The sequence below is a fragment of the Grus americana genome, chromosome 1 (assembly GCF_028858705.1).
Source record: "Grus americana isolate bGruAme1 chromosome 1, bGruAme1.mat, whole genome shotgun sequence".
Taxonomy (NCBI): domain Eukaryota; kingdom Metazoa; phylum Chordata; class Aves; order Gruiformes; family Gruidae; genus Grus; species Grus americana.
In genome coordinates this window covers 147,483,594-147,504,964 of record NC_072852.1, presented here as the reverse complement: position 1 = coordinate 147,504,964, position 21,371 = coordinate 147,483,594, and the positions used below count along the sequence as shown (strand labels likewise).

The 21,371-nt window shown below is 36.5% G+C and overlaps 1 protein-coding gene across 9 annotated transcripts in view; it reads left to right on the top strand.

Annotated features, from left to right (window-relative positions):
• The window catches only part of REV1 (REV1 DNA directed polymerase), a 64,563-nt gene extending 43,420 nt beyond the window's left edge, over nt 1-21,143 (top strand). For 8 of the 9 annotated variants that reach the window (XM_054813685.1, XM_054813687.1, XM_054813684.1 and 5 more), the window contains 11 exons: nt 2,116-2,336; nt 3,349-3,521; nt 7,458-7,560; nt 9,006-9,162; nt 9,528-9,730; nt 12,233-12,466; nt 16,569-16,677; nt 17,746-17,957; nt 18,131-18,287; nt 19,170-19,272; nt 20,725-21,143. In XM_054813685.1, the coding sequence (XP_054669660.1) occupies nt 2,116-2,336; nt 3,349-3,521; nt 7,458-7,560; nt 9,006-9,162; nt 9,528-9,730; nt 12,233-12,466; nt 16,569-16,677; nt 17,746-17,957; nt 18,131-18,287; nt 19,170-19,272; nt 20,725-20,836 (1,784 nt within the window). In that variant the 3' untranslated portion in view covers nt 20,837-21,143. The remainder of the gene's footprint in view (nt 1-2,115; nt 2,337-3,348; nt 3,522-7,457; nt 7,561-9,005; nt 9,163-9,527; nt 9,731-12,232; nt 12,467-16,568; nt 16,678-17,745; nt 17,958-18,130; nt 18,288-19,169; nt 19,273-20,724) is intronic. The other variant, XM_054813688.1, reaches the window with a different exon arrangement.
• Nucleotides 21,144-21,371: the final 228 nt, after the last annotated feature.

The following is a 21,371-nucleotide window of genomic DNA, read 5'->3' as shown; positions in this document are numbered from 1 at the left end:
ATAGACAGTAAGGACATAGAGAATATTTTTCTGTTGTTCCAGGAAAATGATTTAAAGAGTTGTAAGCTAAAGTGTTGGTTCCTGGCATGTAACTCTGTATTGTATTCAGTACTTCAGTAGTATAACATCACACAGACATAGTGCAAAAAGTGCTGAATAAGTACTCATTTATGCTTTGTATGTTAGCGATCAGCTGAGCTCAGCTTGCATCTGTACACACATATTTAGTGCTAAATGTTCAAAATAGTATTTTTCTCTGTTCAGGGAAAAAAAAAAGAAAAGGGAAACAAAAAATAGACAGTAGTAGACATTGAAATGGAAAAGTGGTAGGAATAACATACATAGACAGGTGCAGGTTTACCAGAAATTCTTTTTATCTATCCCCTTCCATGGCCAAACATAATTTACAGCACAGCACCATTTCTCTTTGACACAGCTTATAGGAGATAATTTTCCTCCAGAAAATTATTGATATAGTACTGTGCTTTGACTCGAGCATTTTAAAGTTTTCAGAATTCCCTTGTATGTTCATGGTAAAAACTTGTCAGTGTCTGTGTCAATAATGCCACCTAGACAAACAGATTATGAAAGATAGAAGCCAATTACCTGAGATTTCTAACTTTACTGACTTTGGTAGTGTAAACTCATAGGACTAATATTTTTTGGAAGTAAATTTCAGAAGAGATGCCATCCAGAGGGACCTTGACAGGCTCAAGAGGTGGGCCCATGTGAACCTCATAAAGTTCAACAAGGCCAAGCGCAAGGTCCTGCACAGGGCAATCCCAAGCACAACTAGGGGCTGGGCAGAGAATGGATTGAGAGCAGCCCCGAGGAGAAGGACTTGGGGGTGTTGATTGATGAGAAGCTCAACATGAGCCGGCAGCGTGCACTCGCAGCCAAGAAAGCCAACCGTGTCCTGGGCTGCATCAAAAGAGGCGTGACCAGCAGGTCAGGGGAGGTGATCCTGCCCCTCTACTCCGCTCTTGTGAGACCCCACCTGGAGTACTGCATCCAGCTCTGGGGGCCCCAGTACAGGAGAGACGTGGAGCTGTTGGAGCGAGTCCAGAGGAGGGCCATGAAGATGATCAGAGGGCTGGGGCATCTCTCCTATGAGGACAGGCTGAGAGAGTTGGGATTGTTCAGCCTGGAGAAAAGAAGGCTGCAGGGAGATCTAATTGCGGCCTTCCAGTACCTGAAGGGGGCCTACAGGAAAGTGGGAGAGGGACTGTTTATCAGGGAGTGTAGTGATGGGACAAGGGGTAATGGCTTTAAACTAAAAGGTTTAGATTAGATGTTAGAAGGAAATTCTTTGCTGTGGGAGTGGTGAGGCACTGGAACAGGTTGCCTGGAGAAGCTGTGGATGCCCCATCCCTGGAAGTGTTCAAGGCCAGGTTGGACGAGGCTTTGGGCAACATGGTCTAGTGGAGGGCGTCCCTGCCCGTAGCAGGGGGGGTTGGAACTAGGTGATCTTTGAGGTCCCTTCCAACCCAAACCATTCTATGGTTCTATTCTATGATTCTAACAGGCCACCTCTCCAAAACCCAGAAATATAGTTAAGTTTATCACACTTACATATGTGCCGTTGCCATGGATACCTACAATTTCCAGTGCTTGGTAATTCAAAGCACAAGTGATATGGGTATGCTATCACTTGTACTTGAAATATTATTTTTCTATTTAGGAAGCGGTGGAACAGTAGTCAAAATATTTGTTGGTTTTCTTTAAGATTAAATCACTTCTATATGATCGCAAAACATATTACATATTGGACACTCCTTTTGAACTGAGTGTTGTGGTGTTCAGAGCCATATACTCTGTAACAGGCAGTACCTTGTCAAGATTTGCAAGCAGGAGTCATTCACATTTTACCCAGAAATAAAGAAACATGCTTCATTATGACATCTTAAACTAAATACATAAAACAGATTAAAGAAATACAGGTGAAGACAGCAAAAGTTTCCATTCGAACAATGTTTTATTGAGTGGAATTTATTTTTATGATGTATATTTATTAATTTGATACCACCTAGAGTAGGTTTAAAAAGATGCATTTTATTTCTTCAAAACCTGACCACCTCTGAATTGTGTAGAGCTAACTAATTGCTTTGTTGTTAGGAGTTGGCAGGACAATGGAATCTAAGCTGGCTTCTTTGGGAATTAAAACCTGTGGAGATCTGCAGTGTGCTTCAATGTCAAAACTGCAAAAAGAATTTGGTCCAAAAACAGGACAAATGCTCTACAGATTTTGTCGTGGTTTGGATGATCGACCTGTTCGTACAGAAAAAGAAAGAAAATCTGTTTCAGCAGAAATCAACTATGGAATAAGGTTTACACAGGTAAATTCAAACTTACTTTCTTTTCTGCAGTAACTTCTTCCAGCTGTAGAAGAATCTTCTCATATTCTGATTATTTTCACTTACACTTTGATCTGTTAGAGCACCATCTTAGCCACCAAATAGAAATGAGGAAAATGAAGAAGTAGGAGACCAAACCATAAAATGGGAGGAGAGACTGCAAAAGTATTGGACTGAAAAGAAGCTTGCACAAAATTAGCTGGCTATTCTGCATTCGTTATACAAGTCTGGTACAGAAAAAGAGAACTGCAGTAGGTTTGTCAGCACCTAGCATTCTCTTTCATTTAAACGCTGATTATTCAAATATGCCAGTGCCTGAAATCATCACCAGCTACTCCAGTACAAGATTTTTATTAGCCTTTTTACAAATACTATGGGGGGGGGAGTGTTGTTGACAAAATTGTATTAAAAAATAACTCAGCTCTTTGCTGAGTACTTTAGCATTTATAGACATTATAGAAAAATCAGGTTGGGAGAGACCTCATGATGTTGTGTAGTCCAGCCTTTTGCTCAAAGCAGGGGATGCTATGAGATCACACCAGGTGCTCAGGACTTTATCCAGTCTGGTGTTGGAAACCTTCAAGAACAAAGACTGCACAACTTCTCTGAGCAACCTGTTCCACTGCTTGATTTTCCCCATGGTGAAAAAGATGTTCCTTATAAGCCCTACGCTCTTCATCTTCTAGGTGTGTGCGTAAAATTAGACTTGCAATTCTGTGTTGGGGTTTCTAAATACTTTTTTTTTTTAAAGACTTACTTCCAAAAGGACTTAGTATTTACCTACTTATTTCAGCATTAGGATAGGAATCTACCATCTTGCCTAACTGCAGCAACCTACAATGTAAACAAAACACTTGAAGTTAGATAAGACAATTGCCTGTGAGTCAGCTTGCTCTTTTCAGTTTACAAAATCTGGATTGTATTAACCCTTAATGATTTACCTTCAATATTTGAAAACTAGTAATTATCTAAACATGTTGTTTTTCCCCTTCAGCCTAAGGAAGCAGAAGCTTTTCTTCTGAGCCTCTCAGAAGAAATCCAACGTAGACTTGAAGCTGCTGGTATGAAGGGTAAACGATTGACCCTTAAAATTATGGTCAGAAAGGCTGGGGCACCAGTGGAGCCTGCAAAATACGGAGGTCATGGAATCTGTGATAATATCGCCAGGTAACTATGCATGGAAAAAAGAATGGTCAGTGGTAGACATGAGCACACTTCTGCAGGATATTGAGCACCAAAACTTACAGGAAGATAGGACAGAAATTTTTTAAAGTGCTTAGTATCTCTTTGTCTGCATATCAAACCTGCACCAGAATCAGAAGTAGAGTATTATTATCAGAAGTCCTCTGTGTTTGGGTTGTACATACATGGTCTTTTGGTCATCAGCATGGAATGTAAATCCCACAATGCTAAAAACCGCATCATTTTGGGAGGAGAAAGGAGGAGGAGACTAAGGTCTCCAAATCAGAAAGAGAGAACAATTTTAACAGTTGTCTTTGGCCTTTGAGTTTCTTCAAAGAGGCAAATGGGAAAAAAAAGGAAATATATCAGAAGTTGAAAAGTTTTTTGGCATAGAAGAAACAATTTGTGGTTTTCAGAGGAAGCAGGAATGGGAAAGAAGGAATCTGACTCCATAAGTGCATTCTTTGTGGTTTGAAATTGCTTTCTTGAGAGAGTGTACTCTTGTGTGTCTGTGGACACTACTTAAAAATTAAAGTGACTTAGAGAAATATTTTCAATGAATTATTGTGACTGTCCATTTCTCTTGAGAGAGATGTACATTTTTTTCTTTTTTTCCTTTTTGACTTTAATAATCTGTAGCTTAATGTTGCCCTTAATTTGATAATAGTCTCATGAAATACTAGCTAATAAAGGTGTTTGAAAATAAACCTTCGATAAAAGGTTTGTCTTCAAATGATAATACATACATACATATACATTGGTGTATGTTTCTCCAGCTTGCTCAATGTTGGAGCTGTTTTTCCTTTTGCAGTACTTGTAGAAGACATATTTACATCGTACACTATGACATGTGTGCAGCGGCATTTTCATTTCTTTCAGTAACCAAGTTGAAATGTTCTGCTGCTGCAAACTGTTTACTCTCCCTGAGCTTCGTAGTGTTGTGTAATTTTCTTTTGCTTGAGGGACTTTCTGCTGTTCATTGATAGGTTGTTGATCTCCTGCTGATTGTGACAGTTGGAGTCAGTTCTCAAAGAAAATTGCCTTTGTACTTGTCAAGAAGGTCGTCTGATCAGTACCGTTCTCCTTCAAGTCTACAGCACTTGGGGACTAGGGCAGTAGTTGCAGAATTACTTGCTGCAGAAGTTGGATTCTAAAGATTGGAGCAGGCATCATACAGCTTGGGCTGCAGTTGTTCATCTTAGTACAGACAAGTTTCTGTGTGTCAAATCTGTCTTTCCTGTGGTTTCAGTGCAGTAAGTCTGCAGAGAATTTTTTTGGTCCTAGAAGAGAAAAGATAATGAAGATCCAAAGTAGAGCTAAGAAAGTTGAATCTCAAAATCTCTAACATCAGAGACTGTGCCCCATGTTTCAGCTGTTCAAGAAAGCAACTTCTTGTCTGTTGACCTTCACAGTTAGGTTTTTTCATCTAGCCATGAGTTCCTTATCAGAAGTGCCTGTGTTTTCTTGTCGATCATTACCAATGTAATAAAGTCTCCTTCTACCTGGTCTTACTGCAGTGCTGGTGATCTCATTGAGATGCTACCTGTGGTGGCTGCCCATCCCTACTGAAGTGGGATAACCCAATTACTCCTCCTGGGTAGCCAGTTGATAAGTCACTGTCAAAGGAGTAGGACCTTCAGCTTCCACAAGCAGTCCGGTTACTCTTACCCATTATTTATTTCTGATTCTTCTTTGTTTCCTATTGGTCAACTGGATGATGTTGACTAAAGATTTTTTCCATCTCAGATTTATTTGTGTGCTTTCATAATACACAAGAATGAAATCTAGGCATAAAGCATCATGTAGTTATATGCTACTTCATACAAGATTGTCTCAGAACCTTCTAAATACATGTTTATTTTTCATTCAGACACTTGTGTATCAAAGTAGTTGTTCCTTAGGTAAAGGGATGATCCTGGCTTTTGTGTGAGGGTGCATTCAGCATGTTCAAAGATAGGTCTTTTCTGCTTTTCCCTCCATCTCAGGTTGTTGCAACAGATGAATCCCTCCTGAACTGAGGGGTCATTTGCTGATAACTGAAGAGATGGGGGGTCTTCTTTCAGTGGGTTAGAGCTCAACAGTAGAACATGTATGCATAGGGTCTGTCTCATACTTAGGAGCTTGTGACATACAATTCAGCTGTATTAAAATTGAAACTACCAAATTCACCTTTCACTATCAGAAGCTCATCAGCTTTTGGGATTGGTATATCAAGAAGAAAATCCTGCTGAAGCAGGTCTGATGCCAGGATCTCATTTGGCAGTGTCTCTGTTTCTGCTTCTGGCTTTACTAATGAACTTGGCAACCTCAGTCAATTCAAATTATGCTATTTATATTATTATTATTATTATCATCGTTGTTGTTATTATTATTATTATTATTATATAGGTGCTGTATTACTGTCTTCATTAGAGCATTTCTGTTCAGTTCAGTGAAAGGCTTTCTAGCAGCAGCAGGGTCAACTCTGGAAGTTGCATCCTGGCAAATGGATTAGAATCTCAGGGTGATATTCCCTCAGGTGCGTTTTCACTACAGCCTAGTTCTAACAGTTTGGGATTATTTACTGGAGCTAAAGGTGACCAGTTTCTCTTTTACTTCAATTTAAGATTTTCTCTGTAGCTATAGCTCATGACACATTTCTTGTCCCTTCACCTCACAGGTGAATGAGTTGCTATGCTATGCTTTCTCCTCCTTAAAATGATAATCATAGTCCTACAAAGGATTCAGACTTGTAGATACTCTTAAAATCAAATTTAACTTCTGAGATATTAATGGTATTTTACTGCATCGTTGATATCAAGTCCTGATAGTACAGCGTAGGCCTTTGTAAAATATTCTTCTGAAATGGTGTGTACCTTTAGACCCATCCTACATTTCTCCCTAATATTTTGTATAGTTGCATCTTAAGAGTGATATTGATCTCTTTTTTCTTAAAAATGTTAACCTATAAGGCTCAGGGTCTTCATATCATTCACAGCAGGAAGGTTTTTCCTTTTCATATTGACAGAATCAGACCTTTCTGGAGATCACTTGGATGTTCATGTCAGTTTCTGACAGATTCAAAAATAAAATTGAAGGAGATGCCATCAACGTGTTTAGTGAGTTGCCAGCATGGCACCCTGTCAGAACACCAAGGTGTAACTTCCTTTTGTCCATAGAGCCCACTCCGTCAGAGTTGAAACTGCATCAGTTACCGCAGTGAAAAGACTTTACATCACTCACGTTCATTTGATTAGCCACCTGAAATTCTGTCTTTATCTGTCTCAAATGTGCCATTAGAGAATCCAGAACTACCAAGCACTACTAGCGCCCTGCCAAGCTCTTCGGTGGCAATTTGTAAAATTCACAACCAGGTAGTTTTGTGAGAGTTGTTGCAGAAAATTGCCCACAGTATAAGATGTGTATTTGGAATGTTGCTTAAAGTTACTTACCATTAATCCAAGTTCTTTGTTATTTGTAATCCACGTGCACATGCCTGTACCTGCTTCTCCCTCAGAGTTCCCTCTGAAACTCTTGCTGTAGACGTTGACAATTGACATTTGAAATAATACTGAGCAAACTCTGTATGAACCAAGCTTGAGCAAAGGATAGTGCATTTCTATGAATACTGTAAAGTAAAACATTTTCGTCTGGCTTCAATAGACAGCATGTATATAAATACATACTATATTTGACAATTTAATGTGTAGACTGCACAGTGAGAATGTTCAATTAGTAAGTAATCTGGGTTTTTTTTCTGTAGAGCATGCTTAGTTCTAATTACCTTTAAAAAGAAACCACAGAACAAACAAAACCAGTGTATGCCAAGAAATTACAATCTGTCTTTCTTGAGGTCCTCTCTGGAATAAATACAGAATTGTTGTTGTCTTTAGGATTTGTGAAATAGTTTCCTTTCTAACCATACTTTTTTATTCTTTGTAGGACTGTGACTCTAGACCATGCAACAGACAGTGCAAAAGTAATTGGGAAAGAAACTCTAAATATGTTTCACACAATGAAACTGAACATATCAGACATGCGAGGGGTGAGTTTATGGGAAAACTGAAATTTGTTCTCTTTATCGACCTTCTGTATTGTCTTTCATAAATTTTCAGTTCTCCAGGGTAGACGGTAACCAAACTTAAGCAAAAGTGTAGATAATACAAAGCTTATGTAAATTAGGCTATGCAATCATATTATGTTTTTTATGTTTACCTTTGAAAAACATGGTTACGAAGCCATAAATGTAAAAAAAGAAAATTTTATTATGATATGGATTAATCCACAACCTAAAACAGCCTGAGGTAACAAAGTTAGACTGTATATTCTACAGTTCTATTAGCACGTGTAAATTTTATTTTGCCTTAAGAGTTTTCTGTAAACTTTTGCACAGTTATTAGTTAAGAAACTCATATAAATATTGTTTGTAATGCCAATCCGAGATACAGATCAGAGGAGTTTTTGCTCTAGACCGCAAGTCTTAGAGCCAGAAAAGTTACCAACCCATGGTTTCACATTTGAAGTTGAATTGCTGGCTCTTTTGAATCATGGTTTATTTTAGAACACTCTTGCTAATCTCAGTGGTTTTGTCATAGCAATGTGAACTCACTATAAGACTATTATGGCATCAGCGATTTGTTTCAATGGAGCACAGAGGCTTTCTAAAACAAACCTACGTTTATTGGTCATCTAGATGTAGAAGTAGGGTTTTGATTCATAATGTTGCCTTGCAAAGTCAGCTTCATGGCTTGAGTTTCTTCTTGGAGCTGAGGAAACATTTATAATTCTCTCCCTGTCTTTTTCTAGTTTCTTGTCTGTCTCCTTTGCTGTCTTTCTTCTTAATAATTATGGAGAATTAGTAGTAAACTTGCACAAAGTACCAGTGCATTCTCAGTTGGACACAGTTTTTGAACTCTTGTTGATTTGGTATTTAAAAGTAAATGAAAAGTGAGGATGTCTTTCAAAATGAGGAACACGTCATCTGATGAAGACTACTTTCACCAAAGTACTTCCATCCATTGAGGCTTTGCGAGAACAATGTCTAGAAGTGAAACAACATTATTTTTCTCATTTGTAGACTGAAATGATGTGTTTAGTATAGATTGTCCTCAGGAAAAACAGGTAGCCAGATTTAATACTAATAACTTTCTGGTCAGTACTTCTCTATTTGTCAGTGTCTAAGAAATTTCATAATAAACACATTGTTTCATGATCCTGTTGACAGCACTTTTCTATATCAGAGAAGTTAAGATGGTATTATCTTTGTAATTTCTTAGTTGTGGGATTGTGGATAATCCTGGGATTTGTTTGGGAAGTTTTTAAAAAGTGGCTCTTTATGTGTATTTCAACATACTTTTATTCGTTCTCTCCTCCACCCACAACAGGCAGCCAATTTCAGAGAAGGCAGTGCTATTATGAAAGAATTACAGATTTTTTTGAATATATTTTTTTAAACTTCATAAAATGAATGTATTAATATTTTGGATTTAGGTTGGAATTCAAGTCCAGCAGTTAGTTCCTATCAGTAAAACCACTTCGGCTTGCTCAACAGTACAATCTGGACACTTACCTGGTGGATCACATTCAGTTATTGATCTTTTTCATGTTCAGAAAGCAAAAAAGTGCTCAGAAGAAGAACATAAGGAAGGTCAGTAAGCTTTGTACTTTGCATGTGTGATAATGATCAGTTCTGAAGGGCTCCAACATAGATTACCTTTTGGAATATTTTTCAATATTATACCAGTACAAATTATTTAACATAAACTCTGAGAGTGGATTTTGCTGCTGAAAGTGAAAATGCTACAAATAAAACTTTGTATAGGATTATTCCAATCATTTTTAAAAGTTAATAGTAACAAAGGATACTTTAAAATAGAAAGTGTTGTAATTATGCTATATATTGTATAAACTATTCAGCAAAGAAAACTGGAAATTACCTGCACTCTATCTTGAATCTTCAGAGTATTTTTAACTATTAGGTGATCATTCTGTGTTTTGTTTTCGTACCTATAGTATTTGTGGCTGCTATGGACCTTGAAATATCTTCTGATTCAAGAACTTGCACTTTTCTTCCATCTCGTGGTTCCCATCTCACATCTGGTCTCAATTCTAATGTTAACAACACTGAGTCTGCTGTCAAATGGAATGGCGTGCATTCTCCTATCAGCGTAAAATCCAGGCTTAATTTGAGTATTGAGGTTCCATCTGCTTCCCAGGTAAAACCTGAGAATGTCAAACATCTGCAATATATTGTAATAACTTGAGATTGTTGTTCTTATTCGAATAGAGCAAAAAAAGTTACGTTACACTTTTTTTAAATAAAAAGAGTTCTAGTACAGTATGATGTGCAGTAAGAAACTGTTATTGATGCAAAACTATTTTGCCATAATAAAAGGATGTTTAAAAAGCAGTCATTTGTAGACTAACTCAAAAAATATTATACTTTTTCAAAGGAAAGAAATTTCATTTTCCAGTATCTTTTTCCCTTCCCATCAGTTGCCAGGAATGAAAAAGATGCCAAGGATGAAATACTGAAAAAAATTACCTTCCATCTTTCACAACCAAAGGCCAGAGCCTAATTATAAAAAACACAAAATAAACTTTAGGAGAACTTCATCAGAGAAATTAGACACATTCTATAGTTAATGCTCAGCATTTATATGATTATAATATGATATAGATTTGTAAATTTCCTTTTTTTATGTTAGCTCTTAAAAATTATTTCTGATTAGCTTAATCACTGATGAGTGGCTTAAGAAGAATTTTGACAAGTACTTTTTGTCATTTTCACGAAGACAGAACTTCTAACTGTCTTCCATCCCTCTTTACAGCAGCAATATTCTTTGCCACAGATGCCAGCAAATAATAATCCGGTAGTCTTCTCCACATAATTTCTTAAAGTCATGTATTCTATACCAGTCTTCTAATTACACTATAAATCTGTCTTCAGGCTTTAGTCAGTGAGAAGGAACTGAATGGCAACTAGTCTTACACTACCTCATATGCTTTTACAATGGCTCTGCTCTAAATTTCTGTCTAAAAGAATGTCAGACTTGTATTTAGATTTAATTATTGATCTTCCTGTGTTTTTTCAAATTTTCTTCAAATAATATTGAAGCTAAGATGTACATTTAACATTGTACAGATTCTAAATGAGAAGAGGACAATCTTTATTTAAGTAAAATGTTTCTGTGGGGTTTGGGGGGAGGGGTGTTTTAACAAAGGAAGAGCCTCTTTATTTCCAACCCTCATGTTATTCAGACATCTGTTATAAGGTGCTATGAGCAAGTTGCACTGAATTTTGTAGGTATCTTAGCATGTACATCTACTTATACCTTTTTTGTAAAAATCTCTAATTTTGATTTCTGTAATTTAAATCTGTAAAAGCATTTGTTGATGTTAACAGCTTTCCCAAATATTGATGCATTTTTAGAAGCCAATTATGCTTTTGGCAGAAAACGATTTTTTCCATAATGCAATACCCAAGCTAGCTCAGGATCTAAAAGCAACTTGGCTGAACAACGTGAAGCTCCATATACTCAGATGCTCCTATAGGAGGAAATGTGTATGAACAAGCAGAAAATGCACCAACTGTGCAGTAGAGTTCCTAAAGCTTTTGTGGCCTTATGGCACAATATGCTTATCTTTCCTTCTGCTCTATAACCATATTATAATACAGAATATAATACAGAATTTGGTACAGGGACGGAGTGGAGAAAGTTAGTCCCATACTGCTGTTTGCATATTATGTGCTAGGCAAGCAACAGCAAATATTTTACACTCAGGATTTCCAGAAAATGTTTATAGAGGTATATATGTAGCAAATTTGGAATGAGGGAACACAAACAGAATGTGGAATGAATAACTGAAGAGATTAATAATAGTCAGCTTTCATCAAAAGCTCTCCGTTACCATAAGCCAAATATCTTTTATTTGTAGTTCTTCTCTGTAAATCCAGAATCTGGTCATAAATTCCAAATTTTCTTCTTAAAGGTAAAAGATAAAGTTTTCTAGCACTGCTATGGAATCTAATTTAGCAGATCTTACAGGCAAACACTGGCATTTATTGACATAGTTTTACTCAATTTTACTTGTAGAGAAAAATGATGCATTAAATCTGCTTGTCAATTACATTCATTCTGTCACTTGTGCAGCTGTCATTGTGTACAGCAACTTCTAGGTGCTGAGGGGTCATTTCAGTTGTTTCAAGTCGTTAATTGATGGTAAGTACTAATTACGGCAAGCAAAAATTTGATTCTAAAGCTTATATCATTATCAAAATCTTCGACAAGAGTCTGACAGTATGCAAACGTACCTGATACCATTAAAGTAAATTAGTAACATTTATCCTAGGACTATATAAAGAAAGAAATTAATTGCTTACTGCTTTGTACCAGACACCAATTTAGTATTCATATCAACATGTTACCTATGTAATTTGAACTCAGAATTTGGGTTTCCTTATCACTAGGTAGTTGTAGAGGAAACCTTATATATGATTTGTCATGAGAACACTGAACATTGTGAAAAGATAAAACTGAGCATTTTTACAGTTTGCTGATGCAGAGCGTAACTGTCAGGTTCCTACGTATGTTTGCATACACAGATTAAAATGAATGGTTTTTTCCTAAAATTCAAGAATTGTAGAACTGATTTTTGATCAAAATTAACTCTGTTACCTTCCTCAGAAAAATCTAAAAGTTTTTATATATTTGTAGCTAGATAAGTCTGTGCTAGAAGCTCTGCCGCCTGATCTCCGAGAACAAGTAGAGCAAATATACACCATTCAGCAAGGAGAGAATTACGGAGATAGCAAAAAAGAGCCAATAAATGGATGTAACACCGCACTTCTGTCACAACCAGTTGGAACAGTGCTTTTACAAATACCAGAGCTCCAAGAACCAAATACCAATGTGGGAATTAATGTGATAGCCTTGCCAGCTTTCTCACAGGTAGGATGTTTGCAGGGTATCAATAAACATCAACTTTCCACCTATAAGAAGGGTTAACGGCTTTTTCTTGAGACAGTGTTACTAGCATCTGTGACTTACCATAATTATTTATGGTCCTTTAATATCTTTAAAAATACATGCTTTTAAATGTAACTTGATCCGTCACAACATAGTATGATAGTATTTATTAAAGATTTATAGTCAGCAGTATGCTTATGGTTTTGCTGTTGTTTAATGTAAAACCTCCTCATTTACAATCCAATGTGTAAATAGCCTTATTTCTGCATTGCAGCTGGGCTACACTGCACCATCAGTCTGAAGCAGTCCTAAAATCTGCTTAGCTAGTCACAGGAGACTCACTCTGTTTAAGTGGATGTTTTGATGGTGTAAAGCCAACCTCTGCTAACTTCTGTAGATGTGATTGTTTATATTACATTCCTAGGAGAAAGGCAGGCGTGGCTAAAGATTGTGCATATCTTCATAATTTTTAAATGCGTTTATATACAGTGTGTCCAGGATGAGGAAAGTGCAAACTTGTTTCTCAAAATAGCAAGGGGGAACAGGTAGCAGTAATGATGCCTCTAATGATATTCCACCCTTCAATCCAAGATGATGCTGAACAAATGTAGGGTAAACAGAAAAAAAAAATTCAAGATTGGGTTACTCAGAGATATAATACCTTGTATACGCATCATTTAAAACAGAGCAGTATTTTTATTTTTCTTTTTGCTGTGCATTGCTCCATTGCTGTTCTCAAATGAAGTGATATCACCTAATCAGATTTAGAGAGAGATATTTGTTGCTGTTTCTAAGGCATAATGCTGCTTAGCTGGCAAAGAATCCACAGAAAATTGGATAGAAATTCCTGACCTATTTTCAGTAAATAGTAGTTAATGCATAATTATTATTTGGAAGATGCGTAGTTTATTCTACTGGTAAAATTTCTTCACCTTGATTCAAATTCATTTGTTAAAAACAGTTGTGTCAGTTTTTATTCCTGAACTCCAGCTTGGGTTTCCCCTATGGAGATATTGTGCAAATAGTATAAGACCTCTCCATACCCCCACTGTTTTAAATTACGTAGTTAGATTCATTCATAAGCAAGAGTTTATCTTGGACTTGTGTGTTGAATTATGATGTGCTTTAAAGTACACCCCTCCACACTTGTTTTACCACTTGGTACTCTTTTTCAGGGTAAATTTTAACTGCATATTGCTTTCTATAAAAATTACATATAGTTTGTGTTTATGCTTTATCTAGCTATTAATTAGGTAGCTGAGAATTGATTGTTATATATTTGTAACCGCATTACTTGAAATTGTCTTAGAAATACCTAATTTACACACCCAAACACACTGGTTTTCCTGTCTCTATCTCCTAATGCATTTTGTGACTCTGTTACTTGATCCAAAAATGCCAGCTTAGCAGAGCAACCTTTTTGTTTGAAGATGTAGTTCAAGAAGAATTTGCTACTTCCTATTTATTTATCAGGGATATTCATACTATCTATCTTAGAATGCCATATGCTTGTACTCTGAATTTTCTCCTGAAAACCTTTCAGCTTTCTTTACTGGCAAAAAGAGAACTAAGATTTACAATTTTCATTTTCTGAGTTAGGTCCAAGTCTAATATCTAGAATAATATGGTTGAATAGCTTCCTTAGGCTTTGGGAAAAAAAAAAAGGCAAGCTGAAACCAGTTCATTAATACAGGAAGATTTTTTTTGTGTTAAAATCAAACTTGAACTTAATTCAAAAATACCATCTTTGTCTAAACATAGTTTGACACAATTTTTTTTCTTGTTAAAGTCTTTGTGAGGCTGTTTATTGTATGAGTGCACACAAACATTTAAGATTACTTTCTTCCAAATGATGCAGTGAACTAAGTAGTAATAGATTTCAGGTATAGAAATATTGCAAGCCACTCCAGATTGAGTACTTTAGCTATGTCAGCTCAGCAAATGTAAATGATGCCCTGACATCTTTTTATAGCTTAATTGGGTTTGGTTTTCAACCCGTTGTTCCTTTTGTCTGAACTGTGGTTTTATGATCAGGTGCCAGGTTAATTGGTTGATAATGATTTATTCATTAGAAAATGTCGAAAATGTCCTTTGTTGGGTAAGGTTCTCCCATAAGAAGAATCCAGATAGGTTGCGTTCCTTTCCATCAGCTGCTGAAGTAATCTTAAAATGTAGAAGAGCTGTATATCTCTGTAGCAGCTGAATGCTGTAGAAGCATAGGATGCAAGAAGATTACAGATGCTTAGAAATCAACAATATTTGTAGTAGTGGAGTTAATTACTGGTGGCAAATTTGCACCTCATCCTTACATTGTCTTAGTGTGGTATAGATTCCTTCTAAGGAAATTTATACAGCACTCAAAAATACTGATAGCTGTATGCTGAGGTAATACATGAATTTATAAAATCAAAGTTCTCTATAATGTGAATGTGATACAGCTATATGAAAGCTATGTTAGGACACTGGCTGTACAGTAAATTACTGGAAACTCCAATTAATTGGTGTAGAATTCGTATGAACTTGACTGATGGCTCTTCTAACTGAATTTTTACATGTTACACTTTCAGAGGGCAGTGATAGGGGGAATAACAAAAACACGTCCAGTTTCCTGTGCTGCATTATTTCTGCATGAATTATTTAATGGTGTACACAAAAACCAGTCTCAGGGTCTCCCAAATTCCTGACTCTCGAATGCTCAACCAGAGAACACTAACCTTTTAAAAATAGTTCTATGAAATAAAATTTATATTTAAAAAATAACTTCAGCCTCTGGACTTAATTGGCTACATTCCACTACAGCGCTTTGTTCTGCGCAATGTATGCAGTAATTGAGGTCAGAGCTGTTCCCATTTCTTCCTTTAATTAGTGCGTACTTTGTGTGGTGCAAAATATGTGTTGGCACATGGAATTCTAAAAATGGAAAAAATGTGCTAAATTGATGAGTTTTACCTGTAGGAACATGTTCGTGTTTATTATCTATATAATTTAGACATCTTATCTGAATAGCACAGCCTACCTTCCTGATGTAACATACATATTTTGGTTTAAAAAAGATCAAATTTCTATTGAAAATAAGAGGTAACTTTTAATACACATGCATACTGATGTGTAATAAATACAGTGTCTCTGATAATGGTAGAAATTGTATTGTGCCCTTAGAATAGTAATAGTAGGTTTTGAATAATTTTTTTTTTGTGCACATCTGAATTTTACGACTGAAATGAAGGGCACTCTCCCACTGGGCAGATTTAATCCTCTAAATGATAGGTTTGCTTTTTTGAATTGGATTTTGCAGATTATGAGCTGAAAAAACAGTCCAATAATATTGGGGAATACAAGACTAGTCTGTCACTAATTTGCTGCTTCAGACCCACAGTGAGGGAAGATAACTGATAATACATGAAATTTTATTTTGTCCATATGGGTGTGTATGGCAATTGGCAATAAATGATTCCCTGTCTAGAATTCAAGCCCTTAGGACAGTTGGAAGGGACTTTATCAGTCAAACAATGGGTGGACAACTGTGGGAGAAAAAAATGAAACCCTTCTGCTGTAGTTCAAAAGATGAGGTAGCCGGACTTACATTTCCCATCCTTAAAGAAGTGAGACCATTTCCAAGGATATTTTGTTTGAGGACTGTAGCAGCTTCCAGGAAATAGATGTGTTAAAAGAAAAAGAGGAACAAAAGTCTGATTATCACAGTGTTTGAGTTTGGAAATTTGAAGGGAGCATTCTCTGAGTTAAGTTTAATTATGCTGTTAATATAGCTGTACTTTATATCAGTAGGTGAATAAAGATAGTGGTGAATAAAGTAGGTGAACAAAGATAGTGTATTATAGGCCCATAAATAATAATTTTATAAAATAATAAATGTAGAATAATATTAAAAGGAAAATTTTATGGGTTTTACAAGCTAAAGTACATGAAGAAAATGTACAACATTTTAGTGTTTCAGTTATATCTCATTTATTTTTGCTTGGCATAAAATGTAAATACCTTTCTCATGTGAGTGATCTAGAGGAAAGCAAGCAGTGTTTGTTGCTCACTGGTAAAATAATCAAATGAATCTTTCGTTACTGTTCAGGTGGACCCTGAGGTTTTTGCTGCACTACCTGCTGAGTTGCAAGCAGAGCTGAAAGATGCATATGATCAAAGGCAAAAGCAATCAGAGCAGCAACCTGCTAACACTTTTGGTGAGTATATATAGTTGTACAATAGTTTGTATAGGAGTTGTTTACTATTCAAAGAGATTTATGCAACCCTAATTAACAAACTGGAAAATATAACTAAAGCTACTATGAAGATGCTGTGTTAAATTGAATTTCTGTATTTATTTTTGACAGACTGACAATTACAACCAGCTGTGGTCTCATTTTGCAGATGCCTAGCTTTACTTAAATGGGTAATTAATTCAATTAATTGAGACTGTGGCACTAAACTTGCCCATGTCCATATGTTTGCTGAATGGAATCTAAACTTGATATGTCTTGTGATTTAAAGTAGTGCATCTTCAGTACCCAAGTTAAACTATGTTCAGACAGCATTCTTATGGTTCCTTGAAACCCATAGCACTGGTATGGGCTTCAGGCAACTAGAGATATGATATATCTCACCATATGTCTGATAGTCAGATGGTTTTACTCTGAGCTAATCACCCAGGTCTCCTTTTTATAATCAGTAGAAAGAAATAAGATTCATTCCCTGTGCATATGCTTTGTCATAAAATAGGTTGGAAATATCATTGGGATCATTGCCAGTTAAATACTGCATTATTATAATCAAACCTTGATTTCATAGTCAGTGGACTAATGCTGATACATTAGTATGATGGAATGAGAGCAATTTCCTTGGTAAACTACGATAAAATCAGTTTGGGGGGCATTTTGCTGCTGGTTTTGCTGATAACCACTGGTGGGAAGTCTTAGTGGGTATCTAGGTGGGACAGTCTTCTGACGGAGGAGAAGCAATTCATCCAGTAGGCTTCAGATTTCACCAGCTGCTCATATTGAAGCACTGAAATGCTTGATATTAAAAGGCTTGTGAATAGTCAAGTATCCTCTGAGTACACTAATGTCTAGCAGTGCTTTTCAAATGCTTAAAACATTGCCCGTATCTGGAATGGCATGTGAATGTTAAGTCACTTTATCTAGGTTATGTTGTCCCAGTTGATCCATAGTTTTTTATGGAAGATAGTCCCCCTTTCAATGGAAAAATATTAAATTTTAAATGTATCAACCACTGACTATTCCTGTGTTTTTCAGTGTCAAAAAATCCTTTCCTACACCTGAAGCATACAACAATGAAAAATAAGAAAAAAATCAGGAAAAAAAATCCGGTCAGTCCCGTAAAAAAGATTCAGAGTCCTTTGAAAACCAAACTCGTTGGTAGCCCTGCAAAAAACATGCTGGCTACATCTGGAAGCCCACAGAAGCTAATAGATGGTTTCTTGAAACAAGAAGGAACAGCTGCTCAGGTAATTTTTAATAGTAACAGCTTTCGGTAAAGCTACGTCCGTTTCTTTAGATCATGTTCAAAAATGCAGCTTGTTTTCTTTACTGGATTCTTTACTAGACACTTATCTATGTATATATATGGTGTTACCATATCTGTCAGACTGAGCGTTACCAACTTTTATGTTTGGAACAGCCGGAAGCAGTTCCATCAACTTCAGATTCTTCAGGCCCATCAGCTCTGCAGACTGAACAGCCTGGTTCATTTAGGCCACAAGCACCCAACCTAGCTGGAGCTGTTGAATTCAATGATGTAAAGACGTTGTTGAAAGAATGGATTACAACTATCTCAGGTATGGAATATCATGCTAGTGATGATCTTGCATGCATCACAAGGAAAACTATTTTTTAGTAGGGTTTTTGTACTTTCTTCCTTCACTCTTCCTTTCACTGGTTATTTTTCACAGTCATCTTGAAATCTTACTGCCTTGCAATCTTGGAGTAACTTGATTCTTCCTACTCAGTTACTCTGTGTTTTTGCCAGCTCCTGTTTCTTGCTTAACATCATGAAAATCTATCTGCTCTCTCTTCAACCCATTTGTCAGGCCCTTGTCTTTTGCCTTGATGTTACTTGTGTGGGAGGTTTTCCTTATTTCATCCAACATCTTACAACTGCTAGGATGAAAGCTATTGAAAGGGAATTCTGCTTTTATGAAGATGTCATTTTAGAGGCAAAAGAATGCAGTTGTTTGTGGGGGGGTTTTTTTGCAAAATAACTGCTGGAAAGAATTCTAGAATATAATGCAAAAGTGTAACACCATTGCTAATTGTGATTTCAATTTTAACATTATGTCAAACAATTAGCAATGCCTTAATATCTTGGGAAATCTGACCTGTGAGATCCTTCATACCCTGGACGTTACTGTTCTCCTAAGAGTTTCAAAACAGCCATTTCATTCTAAATCCCTATTTCTTTTCCCTTTGGCTAATAGTAGCTTGTCTGTTATTTCTTCTTGTTGAAGGAAGAAAAGAAGAGATCTACGAGACAGATATTTCAGGACCTTGCAGTCCTTTTATGTACACAACTTGTGATGTTGAGGGAGGTATGGGAATACAGCAATTGTCAGATGTGCTAACACTGCAGAATTTCTTTCTATTATATTCCAGTTATTCTATGATTATATTCTAAGTATACTTAGAGAGTTGTTTTGTTTTGGTTTTGGTTTTTATTACAGATCCTATGGAAGAAGACATTCTACAGGTTGTGAAGTATTGTACTGATCTAATAGAAGAAAAAGATTTGGAAAAGTTAGATCTGGTTGTTAAGTACATGAAAAGGTAGCTTATTTGCTAGTACTTGTGACATTTATAAACTGGTTTTGTTAGCACTTATGCACTAGATGCTTCAATGTGAGGCCACAAACCTATGAGACATTCCATCGATGAGTGTCAATATTTTTCCAAAAAAATTGGGAGGGGGCGGGGGGGAAGTTGGGCGGATGAAATAGGCACTTTTGCAAAAAATTAATAGTAGCATTTGATAGCATTTGCTACAAAGTCTTTTGTTTCCAGACAAAGGATATAGGTTTTATCATCATTGTCCCTTTTCTTCATCCTGTTTTCATTTATTTTTCATGTCACCTTAGATCTTTCCTTTGTTTCATCTGATTTCATTCTCCTGCTGTATCCAGATTCTGTCTCACCTCCAACCTATGAAATCCATTTTCATTACTTATTGTGCTTCTATTACTCTTCCCATCAGTCAGGAGGCCCAAGCTCCATTTATGGCTTGCTTACTAACTTAGCTATGGAGCTCAGCTTTCCCTGTCTTCAATCTGGAAACTATTTATTTCGCAGAATTAATCAACACCCAAAAGACTACAGCAATATAAAAACTTTGCTATGCTTTTGTATTATGGGATGTCTTTAGGCCTTAGCAAATGCAAAACGCACAGTGCAGCTAACTGTTTTGTAGAATGCTATATAGTAAATTCCTTGCAAAACTTCAGAAAGCACCATGTCCTGTTCCTGGTCCCTGCATGTGAGATTTGCACTGATGGCAGTGGGCCTGCAAAGCCTGGTAACCAGCGTAGGACAAGGAATCGGGGTTGGATAATAGGCAGTTGTCCATACAATACTGATGTTAGGTCTCGCAAAGCTGTAAGCATAGGAGCACTCTGCTCTCCTGTAATAGTGATCTAGAAGGGGATTTTGAGAGTAGAGAGCTGCTTTTTTTTCCCCCTGGGCATTTCCTTAATTTGCTTCTAGTAGCAGCTAAATGATAGAGGTAACTCACAGCTCCCTGTGGGCCTCCATTATTTGGTTCCATTTTTAGCAATAAACACAACATAGTTCCCCCCAAACGTATTATTTAACTGTCTTCATCGCCCTTGGCATTCATTGGAAGAAAAAAGTAGCATCAGTGTCTTGGGATGGGGAAGGAAGGATCAGGATCCAGAAGCTTGCCATTTCTGATTCTTCAGTATGAGGTTGGCAGAAGGTCACCACTTTAATCGCAGGCTTACGACCACTGCAAAATACTAACAAACATTTACAAGTTGGTGTGACATCGATCAAATCAGAAATTTCACCACTGAATGGCAGAGGAAGCTGTGGCATTAGCTAGGACTTGGTGTATTTGAAGAGATAGGGCTTTACCAAGAGCAAATCCAAATACCTTCATCATCAGCTGTTGTGATCTTGTTTTCCAGTATGAAGACTAAAATGTATTATAAAAAGGACTAGTTCTGTAATGGTAATTTTCTCCCTCTTCTTCCTTTTCCCCTTTAGGTTAATGCAGTCATCTGTGGAATCAGTTTGGAATATGGCATTTGACTTCATTCTTGACAATGTTCAGGTAGTTTTACAACAAACTTACGGAAGCACATTAAAAGTTACCTGAACTTGTAGTAAAGAGCTTGATGAGAGCCTGGAGCTCTCTGCTAGCTGTGCCATAAGTGCTTGTGAGGTATTTGCAAAGTGCATGATAGTAATGCCCTGAGTTTTTATAATTTCAAATTTCTTTTTAAACAACAAAGTGTTTTGTACATTTCTTTTCAGAAAGTGCCAAATTTGTCAGTATTGCATGTAAATAATTGTGTTAAAATTCTTTTATTGTAGTATAGAATCTATTTACAAAATGTTTGTTTATAAAGTTTTATGGATTTTTACAGTGAAGTGTTTACAGTTGTTTAATAAAGAACTGTATGTATATTTTTGTACTGATTCTATTTTGTGATGCTTCAGTTTGAATATAGCTAACCCCTTTTATTAAAGCTGCAACTTTGATTCATTTCACAAAGTTTTACATGGTGACACTGCCTCAACACATGTAGGAGACTGCTGTGCATTCACCTGGCTGCTTTTTGTTTCTTCTCCACTGACTTCATTGCAGATTTTTAAGCCAAGGGAAGAATATTAGCACATACTCAGTTTCA